The sequence below is a fragment of the Megascapheus bottae genome, chromosome 7 (genome assembly GCF_031878675.1).
Source record: "Megascapheus bottae isolate mThoBot1 chromosome 7, mThoBot2.hap1, whole genome shotgun sequence".
Classification (NCBI taxonomy): domain Eukaryota; kingdom Metazoa; phylum Chordata; class Mammalia; order Rodentia; family Geomyidae; genus Megascapheus; species Megascapheus bottae.
This window is the reverse complement of record NC_143515.1, coordinates 12,345,876-12,362,177: the sequence shown is the minus strand read 5'-3', so window position 1 is coordinate 12,362,177 and position 16,302 is coordinate 12,345,876. Positions and strand designations below refer to the sequence as shown.

Below are 16,302 nucleotides of genomic sequence, written 5' to 3'. Positions count from 1 at the left end.
AGCCCGGCGACCCCGGCGCTGCCTGCTCCAGCCCCGCGGCGGGGGACGGGGGACTCCGGGGGGCGACGGCGGCGCGCGCGGGGACACGGACGGCGGCGCGCACAGCCGGGCGGGCGCGCGGGGGCCGCGGTGGGCGGCGGCGGCGGCCGCGCCCCCCCGGGAGCCGGCGTCTTGCGTCGGGTTTCCTCCTTCCGGCGCCGCAGCCGCCGCCACATCCCAGGGCCCGGCTGGCCGCGGAGGCCTGGGGCGGGGCGCGGGGCGGGCTTCCCGCCCTCCCGGGACTCCGGGACGCCGCGCGCTCGCCCACTGGCCTGGCGAGGCCGAAGCGGCGCCTACGGGGCCGCGGAGGAGCCCGGGAACCCGGCCAGGGTGAGCTCGGGGCCCGTGGGGCCGGGGGGCGGCTGGAGCTCCGGGCGGACGCCGGTCCTCGTCCTACTCCCTCCTCCACTCCTCCGGGACGGACCGGAGAAAACCCCAGCCCACCGGTTCTTGTGGCCGAGCAGCCTCCCCTGTGTGATTTGGGGACCTGTGTAGTTCAGGGGGCCTCCGGGGGAGCCCTCATCAATCATGCGCCGGGCGGCGTCCTTGTGGGGCGGGGTGCCGGACGCTGGGACACCCCCACCCCGTCGTTTCTTTCATCCTTGGCTGCGAATTCACGTTTGGCATTGGGGTGTGTGGGATGGGGCGCGGCGGGGTGGGAGGTGTTCCACTTGGGTCCGGGGAGCGTGCGAGAGAGGGCAGCCTCCTCGGGGTGTCCAGTTGAGTCAACGTAGGTGTCGGAGGGGCAAAGCCAGGGTGGGAATGCAGGGTCCGGGTCAGCCAGGCTGGAGCGCCCCAGCCCCTGCCCTCCACGGCCCAGGCGCCTGTCAGAAGTTGGAAGTTGAGGCATCTTTCATTCCTGCACTTCTGACTGGGAAGCCAGGCGTCCCCAAAAGCTGTCTGCCACAGGCAGAAAAGTGAATAGAAAGCTGCACAGCCAGGTTCTGGTTAACCAAGCGGGCGGGAACTGCCATAAAGGTTTATTTGTCTGGAAACCCAAAGACTGAGGCCATAAGGAGTTGGATTATTACATCGATCGTTTTAACTGCCACAATGCATGGCTAAAGCATCCTTAGAAAATTAGGCAGCTAAGTTTAGATCTGTCTTGCTGATCATCAACTACCCGTTTTAATGTTTCTCTGTGATTGGGTTAAAAAGAAAAGGCCAAAAATGAGAAGTTTTTTTTTTTTTTCTTCTCCCAAGTCAATTAGAACATAATCTGTCTTGGCTCATGTTAGGAAAATGGAGGAGAAAAGAAGGAAACAGGCTGGACTCGATTTTCTACAGGCGAGGACTGTTTATTGAGATATATCAGTGAAAGTTACAGCCCTCGCACTGGCTTGGAGACTGTGTGAAGGGCTGGGACAGGAGGAGTTGGGTTCTTACAAGGTCTGAGCAAGGAGGCTGAGGTTAATGAAAAAGCTATTGGGGTGCGGAGGGGTGCTTTGGGTTGGGCCCAGTGTTTATAGTCAGGCTTCGGTAAATTTGCCCTGCTAGCATCACTCAGCCTGCACCTACCTTTGGTGGCCTGCCTGGCATCTGTATACGTCTGGGAGTCAATTCTTCCTATTACATCTTTGGATATGTTGGAAAAATGGGCCAACAGGGGAGAGGCAAGTCCTTCAAATGGGTCTTTGGATACATAAAAAAGAATGGGAACCAAGTAGATTCCCTTCATTCGAAACCCTGGAGTATAAAAAGCTGAAGGACATCATGGACTTTGCTGTCTACCTCTGCTGACTTGGAGGTGTTGAATCACTGGGGCTGAGATCTTCAGAGTCCATGTCTGTGCTGGGCAGGGCAGGGACAAGTGAAGCCTCATGTTACCTGCAATAAGAAGATGGCCTTCACTTGCTCCTGAGTAAGGTTGTTATCCTGTTAAAGAGAAATTTGAAACAGGTGAGATCAGGCAAAAGGCTGACAAAGTGGCAGGACCAGTTGATATGAATGACAAAGGAAAACACATCCTGGGCCCATGCCAGAAAAATTGCATTTGGAACACAATTCCAATTGTAGCTTATCACAGGGAAGGAGCAATTTCCATATAACTGAACTACACATGTCTGGACTATATAGTATGGATGGGAAATAGAAATAGCAGGTAATACAGCTGGGTGCCAGTGGCTCACGCTTATAATCCAAGCTACTCCAGAGGCTGAGATCTGAGGATCACAGTCCAAAGCCAGTCTGTACACTAAAGACTGTAAAACTCTTATCTCCAATTAACCACGAGAAAACTGGAAATGGTGCTGTGGCTCAAGTGGTAGAATGCTAGCCTTGAGCTGAAGCGCTCAGGGACAGAGCCCAGGCCCAGAGTTCAAGCCCCACTACTAAACAAAACAAAACAAAATGAAAAAAGAAAGGAAGAAAAGAAAAGAAATACCATGTAACAAAGTGAAAAATGCAAGTTCCTGTCTAGTTAGAAAATAGGAATGGATATTAGCTAGGCATGCTTATGAATTATTTTCTTTTGATTTCCCAGCTTTAGATTACTTTTGAAAGGACAAGTGCTAGTAACTATTCAGGATCTAAGACCATCTTCTCTTAGCTGAGTAGTTTGTCTCAACTGCCTTTGTGTGTTCTCTGGTTGCCAGGACTATCCATGTGGGTCTGAGCGACTTCTCCTTGCTGGGATGGTATTTGGCATTGCTTGTTGCTGGTATGACGGATCTGAGTTGGCTGAGTCCCACATCAGAGGAAGTGACAGAGTCTGTGCCCCTTTTATTCCCAATTAAAGCAACAAGAAGCAATAGAAATAATAGGTAGAATTTACCTGCAAATTGCTAACAAAGTTAAATCTGACAAACTTTTTAAAGAGTCATCTGTCCCTCTGTGAGTCTGACTATAAATGCTTTAGAGGATCAAGTCTGTAACAACAAAAGACAATAGTTAAGATTAAAGTAGTAATTGGTTAAACAATCTAGTTACTTTTAATTGTATATAATATATAATATACATTTGTATTAGGATACTAATTGAGATTAAGACATTGGAGATGTTACTAAACATTTGTGATTACAATGAAGAATGTAGAAGTGACCCTCACCCTGTTTTCCCAGCAGTATACAGATACCAGGCAAGTCACCAAAGGTAGGTACAAACTGCCTGATGCCAACAAGGCAATTCACTTCTCATCTGTGGAAATTGAGTCTGGCCTGTGTCCTTCCTTTCTCCCCCATTTTCTGACCATATGCTGCTGAAACCCAGGAGAGAAAAAGTGCCAGGAGTAACAGTCCCTTCCACCCACCTCCTTGCTGCCTTCCTCCAGCCTTTACTCTCACTGTCTTTCTGAGGCCTCTCCCCACTGTGAGCACAGAGCCCCTGTACCTCTTCCTCCTCCATGTTTATAACAGCTCAGAATTGGAACTTAAGGATGGAAAGAAAAATCTATCCATCTTTTTCTTTCCAACTTTGCTCCTGACCCTGAAGTATAATTTTTTTTTTTTTTTGCCAGTCCTGGGGCCTGAACTCAAGGTCTTAGAGAATTCAGTTTCTTGCTCAAGGTCTTAGACGATTCAGTTCATGGTTGTTTGGCCAGGGCATGATAGCAGCAGGAGCATTTCAGAAAGCATTCCTCCCCCCCCCCCCGGAGGACTAGATGCATAGAAGGACATTCAGCAAGGGGCTAGGGTGAGATATATCCAAAGACATGCCTCACTGACCTGCTTCTAGTCAGATCTATCTCCCCATGTTTCTACTACCTCCCAACATAGGGCCACCAGCTGTGCACCATATGAGCCTGTGTGGGGGACATTGCATATTCACACCAGAACAGCTTCCTTTCTCTTCCCACCTGTTCAGCATCATTTTGTCCCAGAGTCTTGGCCTTCTTTTCCCTTTTATATTTATCCCAATGGCCCTTTTACCTGACTACAAGTGATTGTATAAAACAGTCACTTTACTGGAATGAAGTACTGAGATCAAGGAGTGTGTGTTGTTGTGTTCTTGGGATGTAGGACAGTCCTTGGTTCCAAGAGGGCTAAATAATTGAATAGTCAGAGACTGTTTAGCCAGAGTTAAATGGGCTTATGTACTATAGGACTTTACAGAACATATACTAAGCCAGTTAATGCATTAAAGGCAGAGCATGTTATCAATGTTTAGTAGGGTTTTTGGTTCTGGAGGACATTTCAAAGTGTAGAGAAAGCCATTATCAGCTGAGCAAAATGAATTTACAGGCATCTTTCTCACCTTCTCTCCCTTCTCCTTGCCTTGTTTCCCAGCTTGGCCTCAAACTCCCCATCTTTCTGCCTCAGCCTCCTGAGGGCTGAGATTATAGTTGTGTGCCACCACACTTGACTCATCATTGTTTTTTGTGTTTTTTTTTAAGTGCAGAGGATGGATGATTTGCATCAAAAAAAATGGTAATAGGGTAGTCACATAATTGCAAACATATCAGGTGTGTGTCATTTTTCTTTTGTTGGGAGAAGAAAAGAGATTAAGGTTTCTGATTCTGATCCTGCATTCCTTATAACTAACTACCAGTTTCTCCCTGTGAGTTTTCAGAGTCCAGTGCTCTGGCTGGGTAGCTGGTCCTGACATTAACACACAAAAATCCCACATCATGACTAGAAACAAGAAAGCTCTAAAGATGATGTGCTGAATCCCTGTGGCAGGGATTCTGTGCAGGGCAGCATGTTATGATAGCGGGATGAAGGCACACTGAGCTTTGCCACCATCGGTAACTGCAAGTGCCATGCTGGGACTTGACTGCTTGAACGAAGGGGTAGTTAATTACAGAAAATGTCAGGCTTCTTAAAGCTACTTGTTACCTGGCTATGGGGAGAAGGCTCAGCCTTTAGCAAAGCCCTGGAGAACAGACTGTGTGTCAGGTGCCAGTCATCTCGCAGATTACACGGCAAGCTTGACCTTGCGATCCTGGGAGAGGAGATGAACACCAAGAGCTTCCTTATGAAGGAATACAATACAGAGAATGGGGTAGGCTTAGAAGAACTGGAGCTAAGTGAGTATGGATTGCTTTCCTTCTTGCTTAGAAAATAGGAAACATTATCCTGGTTCCCTTCAGTCCCCACCAACAGATCCTGGTCCTGCAGAGTCGAGTTGCCCAAAAGATGGGAGAGCTGGAAAAAGTGAAATGGGAACAGGGTTAATGATCTCAGATTCTAATTGATCCTCTCAGATGTTTGCTCAGATGAACTTTTGCTGCCAGGCCTCTTCCTTGAAATGGAAGTGTTGGGAGAGAGGTATGCTGCTGAAATGCCTAGACTCTGCCTCTTAATTAAATTCCCAGGATTCAGATTCTGGGAGCCTGGACCAGCAATTCCCAGTAATAGCTATTCTGTAGATGTTTCTGCAGAGCTTATAAAAGCTACCATGTGCCATGCCACCTGCAGGGATTCACCTTGTCTTGGCTGGCTGTTCTTGGAACCCAAGGCATTGCTATTTCTCAAAAGCTCCTCAGGCAGTTCTGACTTGCTGCTTGGGCAGGGAGCTACTGTCCTCAACATAAAGTCATGCGCCGTGAGGTCAATGTGGAATCGCACAATGAATCAATCATACCATGGTTAGCCGGACACACTTGCCTTCATCAGAAGGCTCATCAGAACCTAACAGCAGATCCTGTGATTCTTCCTAGTTCATAAACTGGTTTTTGGAGACTTGGGCAATGATATGGGGGAGGTGGGGCACCCAGCGGCTTGGCTTATCATACCTGATTAGAATGCATCCTCCATGAGTAAAAATGGACCAAGGGCACATTTGCTCTTTATGTCTTTGATTCTGCTGCCAGAGAAATTTAAATCAAACTCTGAAAGCAGATTCCACCACCACAGTTCTTCTCTTCTCCTATATAACACTTTTCAATGGCTTTCCATTGTATGGAAGGAAGACACTGAATTCTGTAACAGCTAAGGATCTGTGTTTCCTGACCCCATCTCTGAGCCCCTGTAAGTCAGGGACTTGTTTCCAGGCCTGGAACCCTGCCATGATCCCCTTACCTCCCCAATCACAATGTGTCTCCCTGTGTTGTTTTCACATGACATTGTCCTTTCTCCATCATATATCACTTTGAGTAGGTTTTCTATTTCACATGGGTCCCTATGAGACTTCAAGCTAGGCAAACAGAGGAATTGTACATGTGGTGCATGTGGACTAACAGTTGTATCCTGGACACCTGTATGCCCATTCATTTGGTGAATGAGCATACTTTTTCATGGCACACTTGAGAGGTCATTATTTCTAGGCTATTTTGTCCTTAAACGTATTTGTAGGTATAACCCTGCACATGTCTGAAGACTATAAACCATATGCTATGTTTTATGCTACATAAGTAATGCCATATAGCTTAATGTAATATATCAAAAATCATGCATGTTATGGGCCATAGTGACATAGGAGTTGATTGGAGTAGGTGCTTTGTGAGGGGACCAGGTATCATCTTGTTGATTCTGCATGGTTTACATGGTAATCCTCCTTCCCGTTTTCCCCTGATTTATCTAAACTTCTAAACAGGTTGTCTTGACCTGATAGTTTTCCTCTTAAGTGTCTACTATGGACCATCATAGCTTGGGGGAGAATAAGAGGGCAGCAGGGGAGCCAGATGCTTAAACACTGAGCTTCCCTCTACCTTGGGCCTCACCTCCAGAGTGAGTCTCTCTGAAGAGTAACCATGGGTAATGTGGTTCCTTGAAGGCCTGGGAAAACTCCTGCCTCTTTAGTTGGCCCAACATTTATCTGTGCAGAGAAAAAACTGCCTGTCCCACATTTTATGTTCTGATGGAGTGGCATATAGCCACCAGACAAGGGAGGAAGGCCAATGTGGCCAGGCAAGGCAGAATGGGTCCTGCTATACTGTGTAACGCAAGTATGTATGTAACTCAAGTATGTATGTCCACAGCAGTGTACATGTAAACAGGTGTTTGTTATATTATTCTCTGTACTTTAACTTTTAATCTAGTAAAAATAGACATAGGTACTAAATACTCAGGTACATGTTGACTTTGCAGTTCATCATGTTTCTCCTAACTAGGCAGTATTCTCCTTCCTTTCTCACACCATAGAAAGTGGCAGTACTCGGGGAAGGGGATGGAGGGAAATGGGAACCATGACATGAGAAAGGGTATCAGTGTATGTGAAGTAATTCACCTTCTATCTGGTGAATATAATGTAACCCTTCTATTAATTACAATAAAAATATATGAAAAAAAAGAAAGTGGCAGTACCACCATGAAAAGTTGGGAGTACTGGGGTAGAAAAACATTAAGGAACAAAGCAAAATACCAGGAAACATGGATCTAGGTGGCATGTTAAAATAGTTTACTGACTGGTTATTGGTGATTTATACCTCTGTTCCTTGCTACTCAGGAGGGTAAGATCTGGCAGGAGATTGTGGTTCAAAGCCAGCCCAAGCAGGAAAGTCCATGAGACTTTTATCTCCAGTGGACCAGCAAAAAGCCAGAAGTGTAGCTCAAGTGGTAGAGTACCAACATTGAACAGTGCCTAGCCCTGAGTTCAATACTGGTACTTAAAACAAAAAAGCTTATTGATTTTTATTTATTTCTTTTTCTTTTATTTCTTTTTCTTTTTTTTTTTTTTGCCAGTCCTGGGCTTGAGGTCAGGGCCTGAGCACTGTCCTTAGACTTTCTCAAGGCTAGAACTCTACCACTTGAGCCTCAGCACCACTTCCGGCTTTTTTCTATATATGTGGTACCAAGGAATCGAACCCGGGTCTTCGTGCATGCTAGGCAAGCACTAGGCCAAACTCCCAGCCCCCTTATTGATTTTTATTATGGGAAAGATAATTTGCTTATAGAATATTTGCCTAAAATATAAGTATATTTATAAAAATTCATTATATCTTGTACATTACAGGTATAAGTATGCATTTTATCATTTTATACTGTGAATTACAAGTGCCTGTGTTTACATGTGTGCATAAACACATACATTCACACATACAGTATATATGCATATATGTATATATGTACATATATACATATAGATTGTTTAAAATTAACAAGTAGGATCAAACACTCAATTCTGCAAATCAATTGATATATCATGATTCTTTGTATCTATACATTTTGCATGTCTTTTAGGTAGAGTTTTATTTGAAATTCCCCAGCATAATGTTTTCTTTTCTTTTGGGGGAGGGGGTGGTAATGGGGCTTGAACTCAGGGCCTTTTCCTGGGCTTTTTTGCTCAAGGCTAGTATTCTACCCCATTTTGAGCTATAGCTTCACTTCTACTTTCCAGCAGCTAAGTGAAGATAATAATCTCACGGACTTCCTGCTTGGGTTGGCTTCAAACCATGATACTCAGATTCAGCCTCCTGAATAGCTAGGATTACAGGTGTGAGCTACCAATACTTGGCTCCAGCATGGTTTCTAAACCCCTCCCTCATCAGTATGGTTTAAGTTGTCTGGGTTTTTTTGTTTGTTTGTTTGTTTTTTTGTGCCAGTCCTGGGGCTTGAACTCAGGGCCTGGGCAATATTCTTGAACTTTCTGAAGGCTAGTGCTCTACCAGTTGAGCCACAGCACCACTTCCAGTTGTTTGTTTATTCAAATGCAAACATACAGTAACTTATAAAATGTTACTTTTAAGCAGCCCTGAAAACCTATTAGCATTTGGTTATTTCCTGGAGTCAGTAAATAAGTCTTAAGTAAGTAACCATTCTCATATGGTAACTAGAAGCTTACCTTATAGCCTCAATTTTAAAAAGCTTGGGAACACCTCAGGAGAGGTTTGAAAAGCTCCTAAAGAACTTTTTAGCTCTCCCTATATTCCCTAGCAAGTTGCCTAGTGCATGTAGTCCTTCAGCAAAGGCTGGCTATTGACTTGCTATGCACTGGTCCTTGTTCCTGTCCAGATGAGGCACACAGCGAAAGCTCTCAGGCTTGGCTGAGAGCAGTGAGGTCTAGTAGTAGAGTGATTTTGGTACCAACTAAGCAGTGATGGCGAGAATTGACTCTTTCTCTGCAGCCCATGAGGTGGGTGAGCTGGCCCTCCTTACCCCAGTTCCTAGAATCTTAGTGTTTAAGGATTCCTGAAGCAGGACATAGGGTCATTGCAGATAGCAGTCTGGCCTGAGTGGCGAGACCTGAGCCTAATGCTTTTCTTGAGAGTCTAGAATTTATACCCATGAGCCTTTCCAAATCCTCAGTCCCCATGAAGACTTCATGTACCAGGATATACTCCCAAAAGGAGGAAGCAACAAGTGAGCTGAGAAGGGGATGGGAGCCTTGCATACTGCCCTTCTTGCCTGTCCTGTGTGCTGGGCAGGCTGGGTAGGGATGGTATCTGTAGACATTGAGGCTCAGTGGAAATTGTAGATGCCACATTGGAAATTAAGCTTTTTGTGAAATGAGAGCACCCTAGATGATGTTGTGTGTTTTGTGATTGTAAAGGTGATTTAACACTACAAGTGTGTGGGCCTGTGGGTTCATCTTTACAGATGAGGAAAGTGGGGCAAAGCTGTTTCTGACCAGGGGAGGGGCTATAGACACTTAGCTCCAGTAAAAGCAGTGAGCACTTTAGGCAGGGAAGCTGACGGACAGCACAGCTCTGACTTTCCAGTCTGCTAAAGTGTGGCACTTCTGCCCTAATCTACCCTGCTTCTAGAGCATGGATGAGGTGATTCTCAGGTGAAACTCCAACCTAACTGGGGAGAATCAAAGTACATTTCTCCACTAAAACCGATTCACATTGAGATGATTTGATTCTTCAGCTGTAAAACCTCTCAGAAGCCAGATGATGTCTGGCACTGATGCTTAGGGCCAGGGCTGGAACACTGAAAGGCACTCAAGGAGTGAGCAGAGCAGGGGACAGAGTAGACAGTGGTCGTAAGTCCTGGTCATCTATTCCACAGTGTAACCATGTCTATGTGAGCACCCCGCTGGATTGTGGCACCCTCATCCAGGCTTACTTGTCTGTGATACATATCGCAGTAGAGTAAAATGTTCCACACCAGCATGTTTGTTTGGTTCAGAATCGCATAAAGCCCACTTGACTTGTCTTTGTTCTTTTCACCCTTCCCCAGCCACAGCCACCCCACTGTTGAAAAAGGCCAGGGCACTGCCAATGTGACCTGGGGCTGAACCCCTCCAAGTCTTGTACTCTTGAGGACAAGCTCAGTGGACCCAGGATCTTAGGGCCCCATGTCCTTTAGCACAAGATAAGTAAGCATCACTATCTTTAGAGGGGAAACATGAGTAGTCACCAGGGATAAATGGCTCTCCTTTCTTTTCTTTCTAGAGCTGCATACATTAACCTGGAAGGAGGCACCACGAGTTTCCAGTAGTCACAAGCCAAGACAGCCTTAGCTCACTGAGGTTCTTTGGCAGCCAAAGTACTGCATCATCTCATATCATCCTTGTGGTCACCCTGAGAAAACAAAGGCGCCTAGGGTCAGAGATGAGACATGGAGGCCAAGTGCAGAACTAGCAAGGGGTGAGACTAGGATTCTGACTAAGCCTAGAATTCTCTGCTTTTTGCTGTGCTGCTTGGGTTAAGAAATAGGGGAAAGAGAATGAAAATTGCTGGAGCTGGCCTTAGGTGATTAGGGGATGTGATAGAGCTCTGGCAACCGTACTTGAACACTTAGGAAATATACTGGGCTTAGCATCTGAACACAAGAAAATAAAGGTGTTTGTTTTCCATGAATATGTCTTGTACAATCTTTGGGTCATACTTACACTGAGAATTATTTATTGTTTATCTGAAAAGAATTTTTGTTGTTGTTGTCATTCATGGGGCTTGAACTCTGGGCCTGGGCACTGTCCCTGAGCTCTTCATCTCAAGGCTACTGCCCTACCCCTGGGCCTGGGCATTGTCCCTGAGCTCTTCAGCCCAAGGCTACCATCCTAACTCTTGAGCCACAGCACCACTTCCAGTTTTCTGGTGGTTAACTGGAGATTAGAGTCTCACTGTCTTTAGTGCCGGACTGCCTTTGAACTTTGATCCTCAGATCTTAGCCTCCTAAGTAGCTAGGATTACAGGCCCGAGCCACCTCACCCAGCTCTTATCTGAAATTTAAGCTTAACTGGAATCCCGTATTTTGGTTATTGTTTAACATAGCAGGCTGACCTGGGGATTCAAAGAAATACTGGGTGTACAGTGGGCACCCGAGGGTGGCTCACAAGACCCTGTAAAGGCACCGGTGTCTTTGTCCATAGTCAGGTGGGGTTGGAAAACTGCTAGGTAGGTGCTGGGGAAGGACTTTGAGTTTCAGATGTCTGGTTCTATTGTGGAGAAAGGAGGATTGCCTTCTTCTTGAGTTTTTGCTGAAGTCTGAGCAGTCAGATCAGGAAGCTGTCTCTCACACTGCTGGGTACCAGATTCGATGGCTGGCCTTGGTCAAAAGTGGAAACACACCAGCTCTGTGTGCTCTGCTTAAGTGGTCTATCTGGCTAGAAGTGCCATGTTAAAAGTGATATAAAGGGGTTGAGGATTTAGCTCAGTGGAAGAGCCCTTGCCTGGAGAATGCAAGGCCCTGAGTTTGGTCCTCATTTCTGGAGGAAAAAAAAAGGTGGAATAAAGGGGCCAGGAGTCTGGCCTAGAGGTAGAATGCTTGCCTAATATGCACAAAGCCCTGGATTTGATTCCTTGGTTCCACATACACAGAAAAACCAGAAGTGGTGTTGTGGCTCAAGTGATAGAGTGCTAGCCTTGAGAAAGCCCAAGGACAGTGCCCAGGCCCTGAGTTCAAGCTCCAGGACTGGCAAATAAAATAAAGTGAAATAAAACACACTGTGAGTCTCTCTTGCTGAGAATTGACAGTAACTTCCTGGTTCTTTGTCCGTCCTCCATAGTACCAGAGTCTGTGACACACAGAGGACCAATTGATGTCCTGACATCCCTTATGGCTGGGGCCATGCTAATCATGAGAAGTACCTGCCCACAAGGTTTAGCACAGGCCCAGTCCAGCAAGTAGTTGAGGCAAAAAGTACAGGTGTTTGTTTACTCTTTTAAAATTTTTAATTTTTTGTTAGCATGCGTGCATTAGTTGTACAGGGGTTTTTCATTATGGTATTTTTATATATATATATAGATGTACTTTGATCAAGTTCATTCCCTCTATTCTTGTTCTCCTCCCTCATTTTAAAGATAATTTTAAACAGGTTTCATTACTCTATTTTCATAAATATAAAGTACCTAGACTCTGCTTATCTCCCTTCATCCTATCTTTCTACCCTTCTTTCCTGCTTATACCCACCCTCAAATGGAATGCTTTACATTCCTGTCATTATACATACATACTACATAGTATATATAACACATATTATGTATAATATGTGTTATGTGCATATTATATACATATATGTGTAGATGTAATGGCAGGGCCTGGATGTTGTCCTTGACCTTTCTTCTCAAGGCCAGCATTCTTCCACTTGAGGCTTTTTTGGTGGTTAATTGAAGATAAGAGTCTCACAGACTTTCCTGCCTGCGTTGGCTTCAAACTTGAGATCCTCAGATCTGAGCCTCTTAAGTTACAGGATTACAGGTATGGGCCCCTGGTGCCTGACCCTGTCATTACATTTTTAAGGACTGAATTCCACATGTGTGAGATTGTCTAGGTGTGGCTCTTTCTGGTCAGCCATTTTGCATTCTAAGCTCAGCTTGCTGTAATTCCTTCAGCACAGCTCCTCCCTCTGCACATTTCTCCTGCAGTGGTCTGGTTCCCTGACAGGCCTCCAGCTGACTCCCTGTTCCCTGATCATTATAACATTGGCAAAATCTTACCCTAGCTTCCAAAAACAAACAAGGATACTGTTCTATTGTCATTCCCCTCCACTGGGGTGTTGCAAATTGATTTCATTAGTAAGGATATCCTTTCATATTATTAATTAAATATGAAATGTTAAATGCTAAGCCAAAATACTCAGTAGAGGAAAGGGGAACAAATGTATTTGTATTGGTTCTATTAATTGACCTCACCTCTTTCTAGTCATGCTTCTTGTTTAATTGATTAACCTGCACGTGGTATGGGCCTCTCACTTGTGTTTTCCAGGAAGCCTCATTGAATGGCTGACATTTGACAACATGCACCACCAGTGGCTTCTGTTGGCCGCATGCTTCTGGGTGATTTTCATGTTCATGGTGGCCAGCAAGTTTATCACCTTGACCTTTAAAGACCCAGATGGTAAGTATGCTTGTGTGGAACAGATTTTTTTTTATTTACAAATTAAGAATTTATTTTAAAGTTTTCATATTTGTAGAAACTAAAGGTTTAAAAAACAAAAACTTCAGAAATGGTAATTTTGTTATATCCTAATTGTCTATGTGTTCTATAAATTAATATAAAAATATATTTTCAACTCTTTATAGAACAAAAAAACCACATTAATCATTTGATTCTTTTGAAGTTTCTTTACTCCTCCCACAGATGAACTCACAGATATAAAAACTGATTTATACTCTGAAGTACAAATCTCCAGAAGCCACGTAATTACCCAGTTTTGTTACCTGTAAACTTGCTATGCAAATTAAACATTGTAATTACATGCAAAGCTGTTGCAAGAGTGTACAGAAGTACATAGGCTTTGGGGAATTATGTACTTTTTAAGTGACTGAAACTTTTAGATGTAAATCTTTGAAGAACTATGAGGTGAATTTGTTAGTAATCTCAAAAATCCCAACCAGGGGAGGATCCTTCCTTTTTCTTCCATGTGGTTATCCTAAGGAAGTCCTGATGTAGTAAGAGAAAGTGTTTTATAGACCCACAACCCACGTTCATTGTCAACTAAAGACACCTACCACCTCTGATGTGGATGGTTTCATTCAATCCATGTTCTACCAATGCTATATCTTCTAGATCATCTTTTATGATGCTTATCAACTGGCTAAGGCCTTCCTGTTGTTGTTTAACATGCTGCTTGATTTCTCGTAATAAACCTGTATCTACATAGTATCTTTCTTCAGCTTTGAATGCTCCAAAATGATTCTGCATCCTGATCTGGGACATCAGTTCATTTATTCGGCCCTTGAACTAATAGGTGCATTTAGTTCACACTGAATTGTATCTAACTGAACCCGCAACTGCTCTTCGTCAGCCTGGATGGCATAACCACTCTTTCTTTGAGTTTCTTGTTTGATTAGGACCTGTAAAGTTCTATGAGACAGATCCATGTGTTTCTTCTTGTACTGTGCAATTTTGGCGATGGTTGTAGTCTGATTCTTTTGTAGTTCACTAATATCAGATATGAGATCTAATCTGGTCTGATGCTGCATAGTCATCTGGTCTTGAACCTTTAATCTTCAGAGGAGTTCTTTGAAGCCCTCCATGGGTATAGGAGTTAACTTTCCAGAGTCAGGGTTATCCACCTTGGCTTGTTCCCAGATAATAGGATCAACACCAGCAAGAGGATTCTGTAAAAGCTGTTTGATCTGTGGAGAAAGTTCTGTTCTTGTCATAGAAAGTGTGACACCAAGTTGCTGCAACTGTGTTTTTATATTGGCTTGTTCAAAATGGGCATAGAGTATTGTAGCTGGAACTTTCCTTGAGATACCATTAGGAAAATGCTCAACAACATAAATGACAACTTCTGTCTGGTCATCTGGCAATGTTTTAATACCTTCTACATTTACAGTAAGGGTCTGGTTTCCTCCCAAAACTTTATGAAGTTTATGAACTGTTGTTCTTTTTTGTTGAAAACTAAAACCACTAGACCATCTTCATCTTTATTATTAGGCATACAACTATAACTTACAGCGTTAAATCAGCAAAAGGGATTTTCTTGTGTAAATTCCACTGGAGGAATATTATTGTTGAAATATCATTTTCCTGTTCCCCAAAAGGCTTACAGTTGATTCCATTTTGCCACAATAGCATCTCTCTGATCTCCCAATAATGTTGGACCAGAAAGAGCACTTGCAGTATTTATCAGTCAGTTGAACTGAGTAGGAGCTTGTGTAGGCTAACTGAAGGGACCACCTAATGTAGTTTGCTGCTGCTGTGTATTGAATCCTCCAAATCCTAGGCTAGTTCCCAAACCAGTACCTAAACCAGTACTAGCACCTATTGCTATGCCAAAACCAGTACCAAATCTAAAACCTTTGTTCTGAGTGCCACTGAAGAGTCCAGTAGTGCCTGTATTTGCTGGGGCAGAAAAGCTGAATGCAGAACCTGCACTTGTTGTTGTTGTGCCAAATCCTCCAAACCCTCCTGTGGGTGTTTACGTCGCTGCAGCAGTGCTGGAGGTGCCCGAAGGAGTCCCAAAATTGAAGGCCATGTCACAGGAGCAGCAGGGGCCGAAGACGAGAGGAACAGATTTTGCTAGTTGAGTCCTGGATGCAACACTGGTCCCCAGGTACATCCTCATGTGACAGCAATTCTGGACTGAAGGATGCTTGGCTTCCCTGCACTCAGGGCACAGAGATGGGAGTTGGGAAGGAAGGGACCTCCTCTGGAAGGCAAAGGCACTTTGTGGCTGAACCAGCTTATTGACTGAGAAGCAGAGAGCAGGGCTTCTCCCAGCAGCACTGGCACACGCTTCACACAGCAAGGTACATTGCACACTTCAGTTTGGAAATTTGCTCTGCCTCATGTCATCATGAGAGCTATAACTGTCTGTGTGCCAGCAGTTCTGCATTGGTGATACATGTTGGAATATCACCTTCAATGCAGTGAAAGGAGGTTCATTTTGTCAGGTTATCCTGGGAGATTCTTAACTCCCCCTTATTGAACATAGGCGTGCTGATGAGGATTTAAAAAGAACTAGATCCCATCTTAAACATTTGCTTTTGTAAGCTGCTATGTTCCTTCTACAAAATGAATACTTCCTCTGTGTCCATGAGAGCCTGCTGGAGGGACACTGAACTGTGAGCGCTGTGTGGTGGTGCTCTTACTCCTTCAGCCACTTCCTTCTGGGGCCAAGTGAATGAACCTGTGGAAACAAAGATTCAGGGCCAATCATTACTGGCTGTAAATCAGCCTCGTCCCCCCACCCCCCACCAGAGAGAGAGAGAAAGCCCTTGGGAACTGGGATATAGGGAACACAACATCTTTTTTCAGCTTGGTGCTTCATTTATCCTCTTGTTGGCAGTGCATGAGGATGCATCCACACAAGCAGTTTTCCCAATTTACCCAGGTGGCTGTACCAACTGTGTTTTCATCGAGATCCAGAGACTACAGGCTCCTGATACTGATCAGAGAGCTCCTGACAACCCTGTTCATTCTGAGAGCCACCCAGTGCCCACACCTCCTCCCCATCCTCCCAGCTCCACCTGCTTGTGAAAGGATAGGGTGGAAGGCAGATCAGCAGAGAGAAGAGGGAAACCTCTTCTGAATTGGTTTTCTCAGCTCT

The 16,302-nt window shown here is 44.7% G+C and overlaps 1 protein-coding gene and 1 pseudogene across 3 annotated transcripts in view; one reads left to right on the top strand and one right to left on the bottom strand.

Annotated features, from left to right (window-relative positions):
* The first annotated feature begins 225 nt into the window (after nt 1-225).
* Chst10 (carbohydrate sulfotransferase 10) overlaps nt 226-16,302 on the top strand; it is a 31,500-nt gene continuing 15,423 nt past the window's right edge. The window contains exons 1-3 of one of the 3 annotated variants that reach the window (XM_090336512.1): nt 316-369; nt 10,253-10,447; nt 13,008-13,139. In XM_090336512.1, the coding sequence (XP_090192638.1) occupies nt 13,040-13,139 (100 nt within the window). In that variant the 5' untranslated portion in view covers nt 316-369; nt 10,253-10,447; nt 13,008-13,039. Of the gene's footprint in view, nt 370-10,107; nt 10,177-10,252; nt 10,448-13,007; nt 13,140-16,302 lie in introns of those variants that run through there. The other 2 variants (XM_090336513.1, XM_090336514.1) reach the window with 2 other exon arrangements.
* LOC150060333 (nucleoporin p54 pseudogene) lies at nt 13,740-15,228 on the bottom strand (annotated as a pseudogene).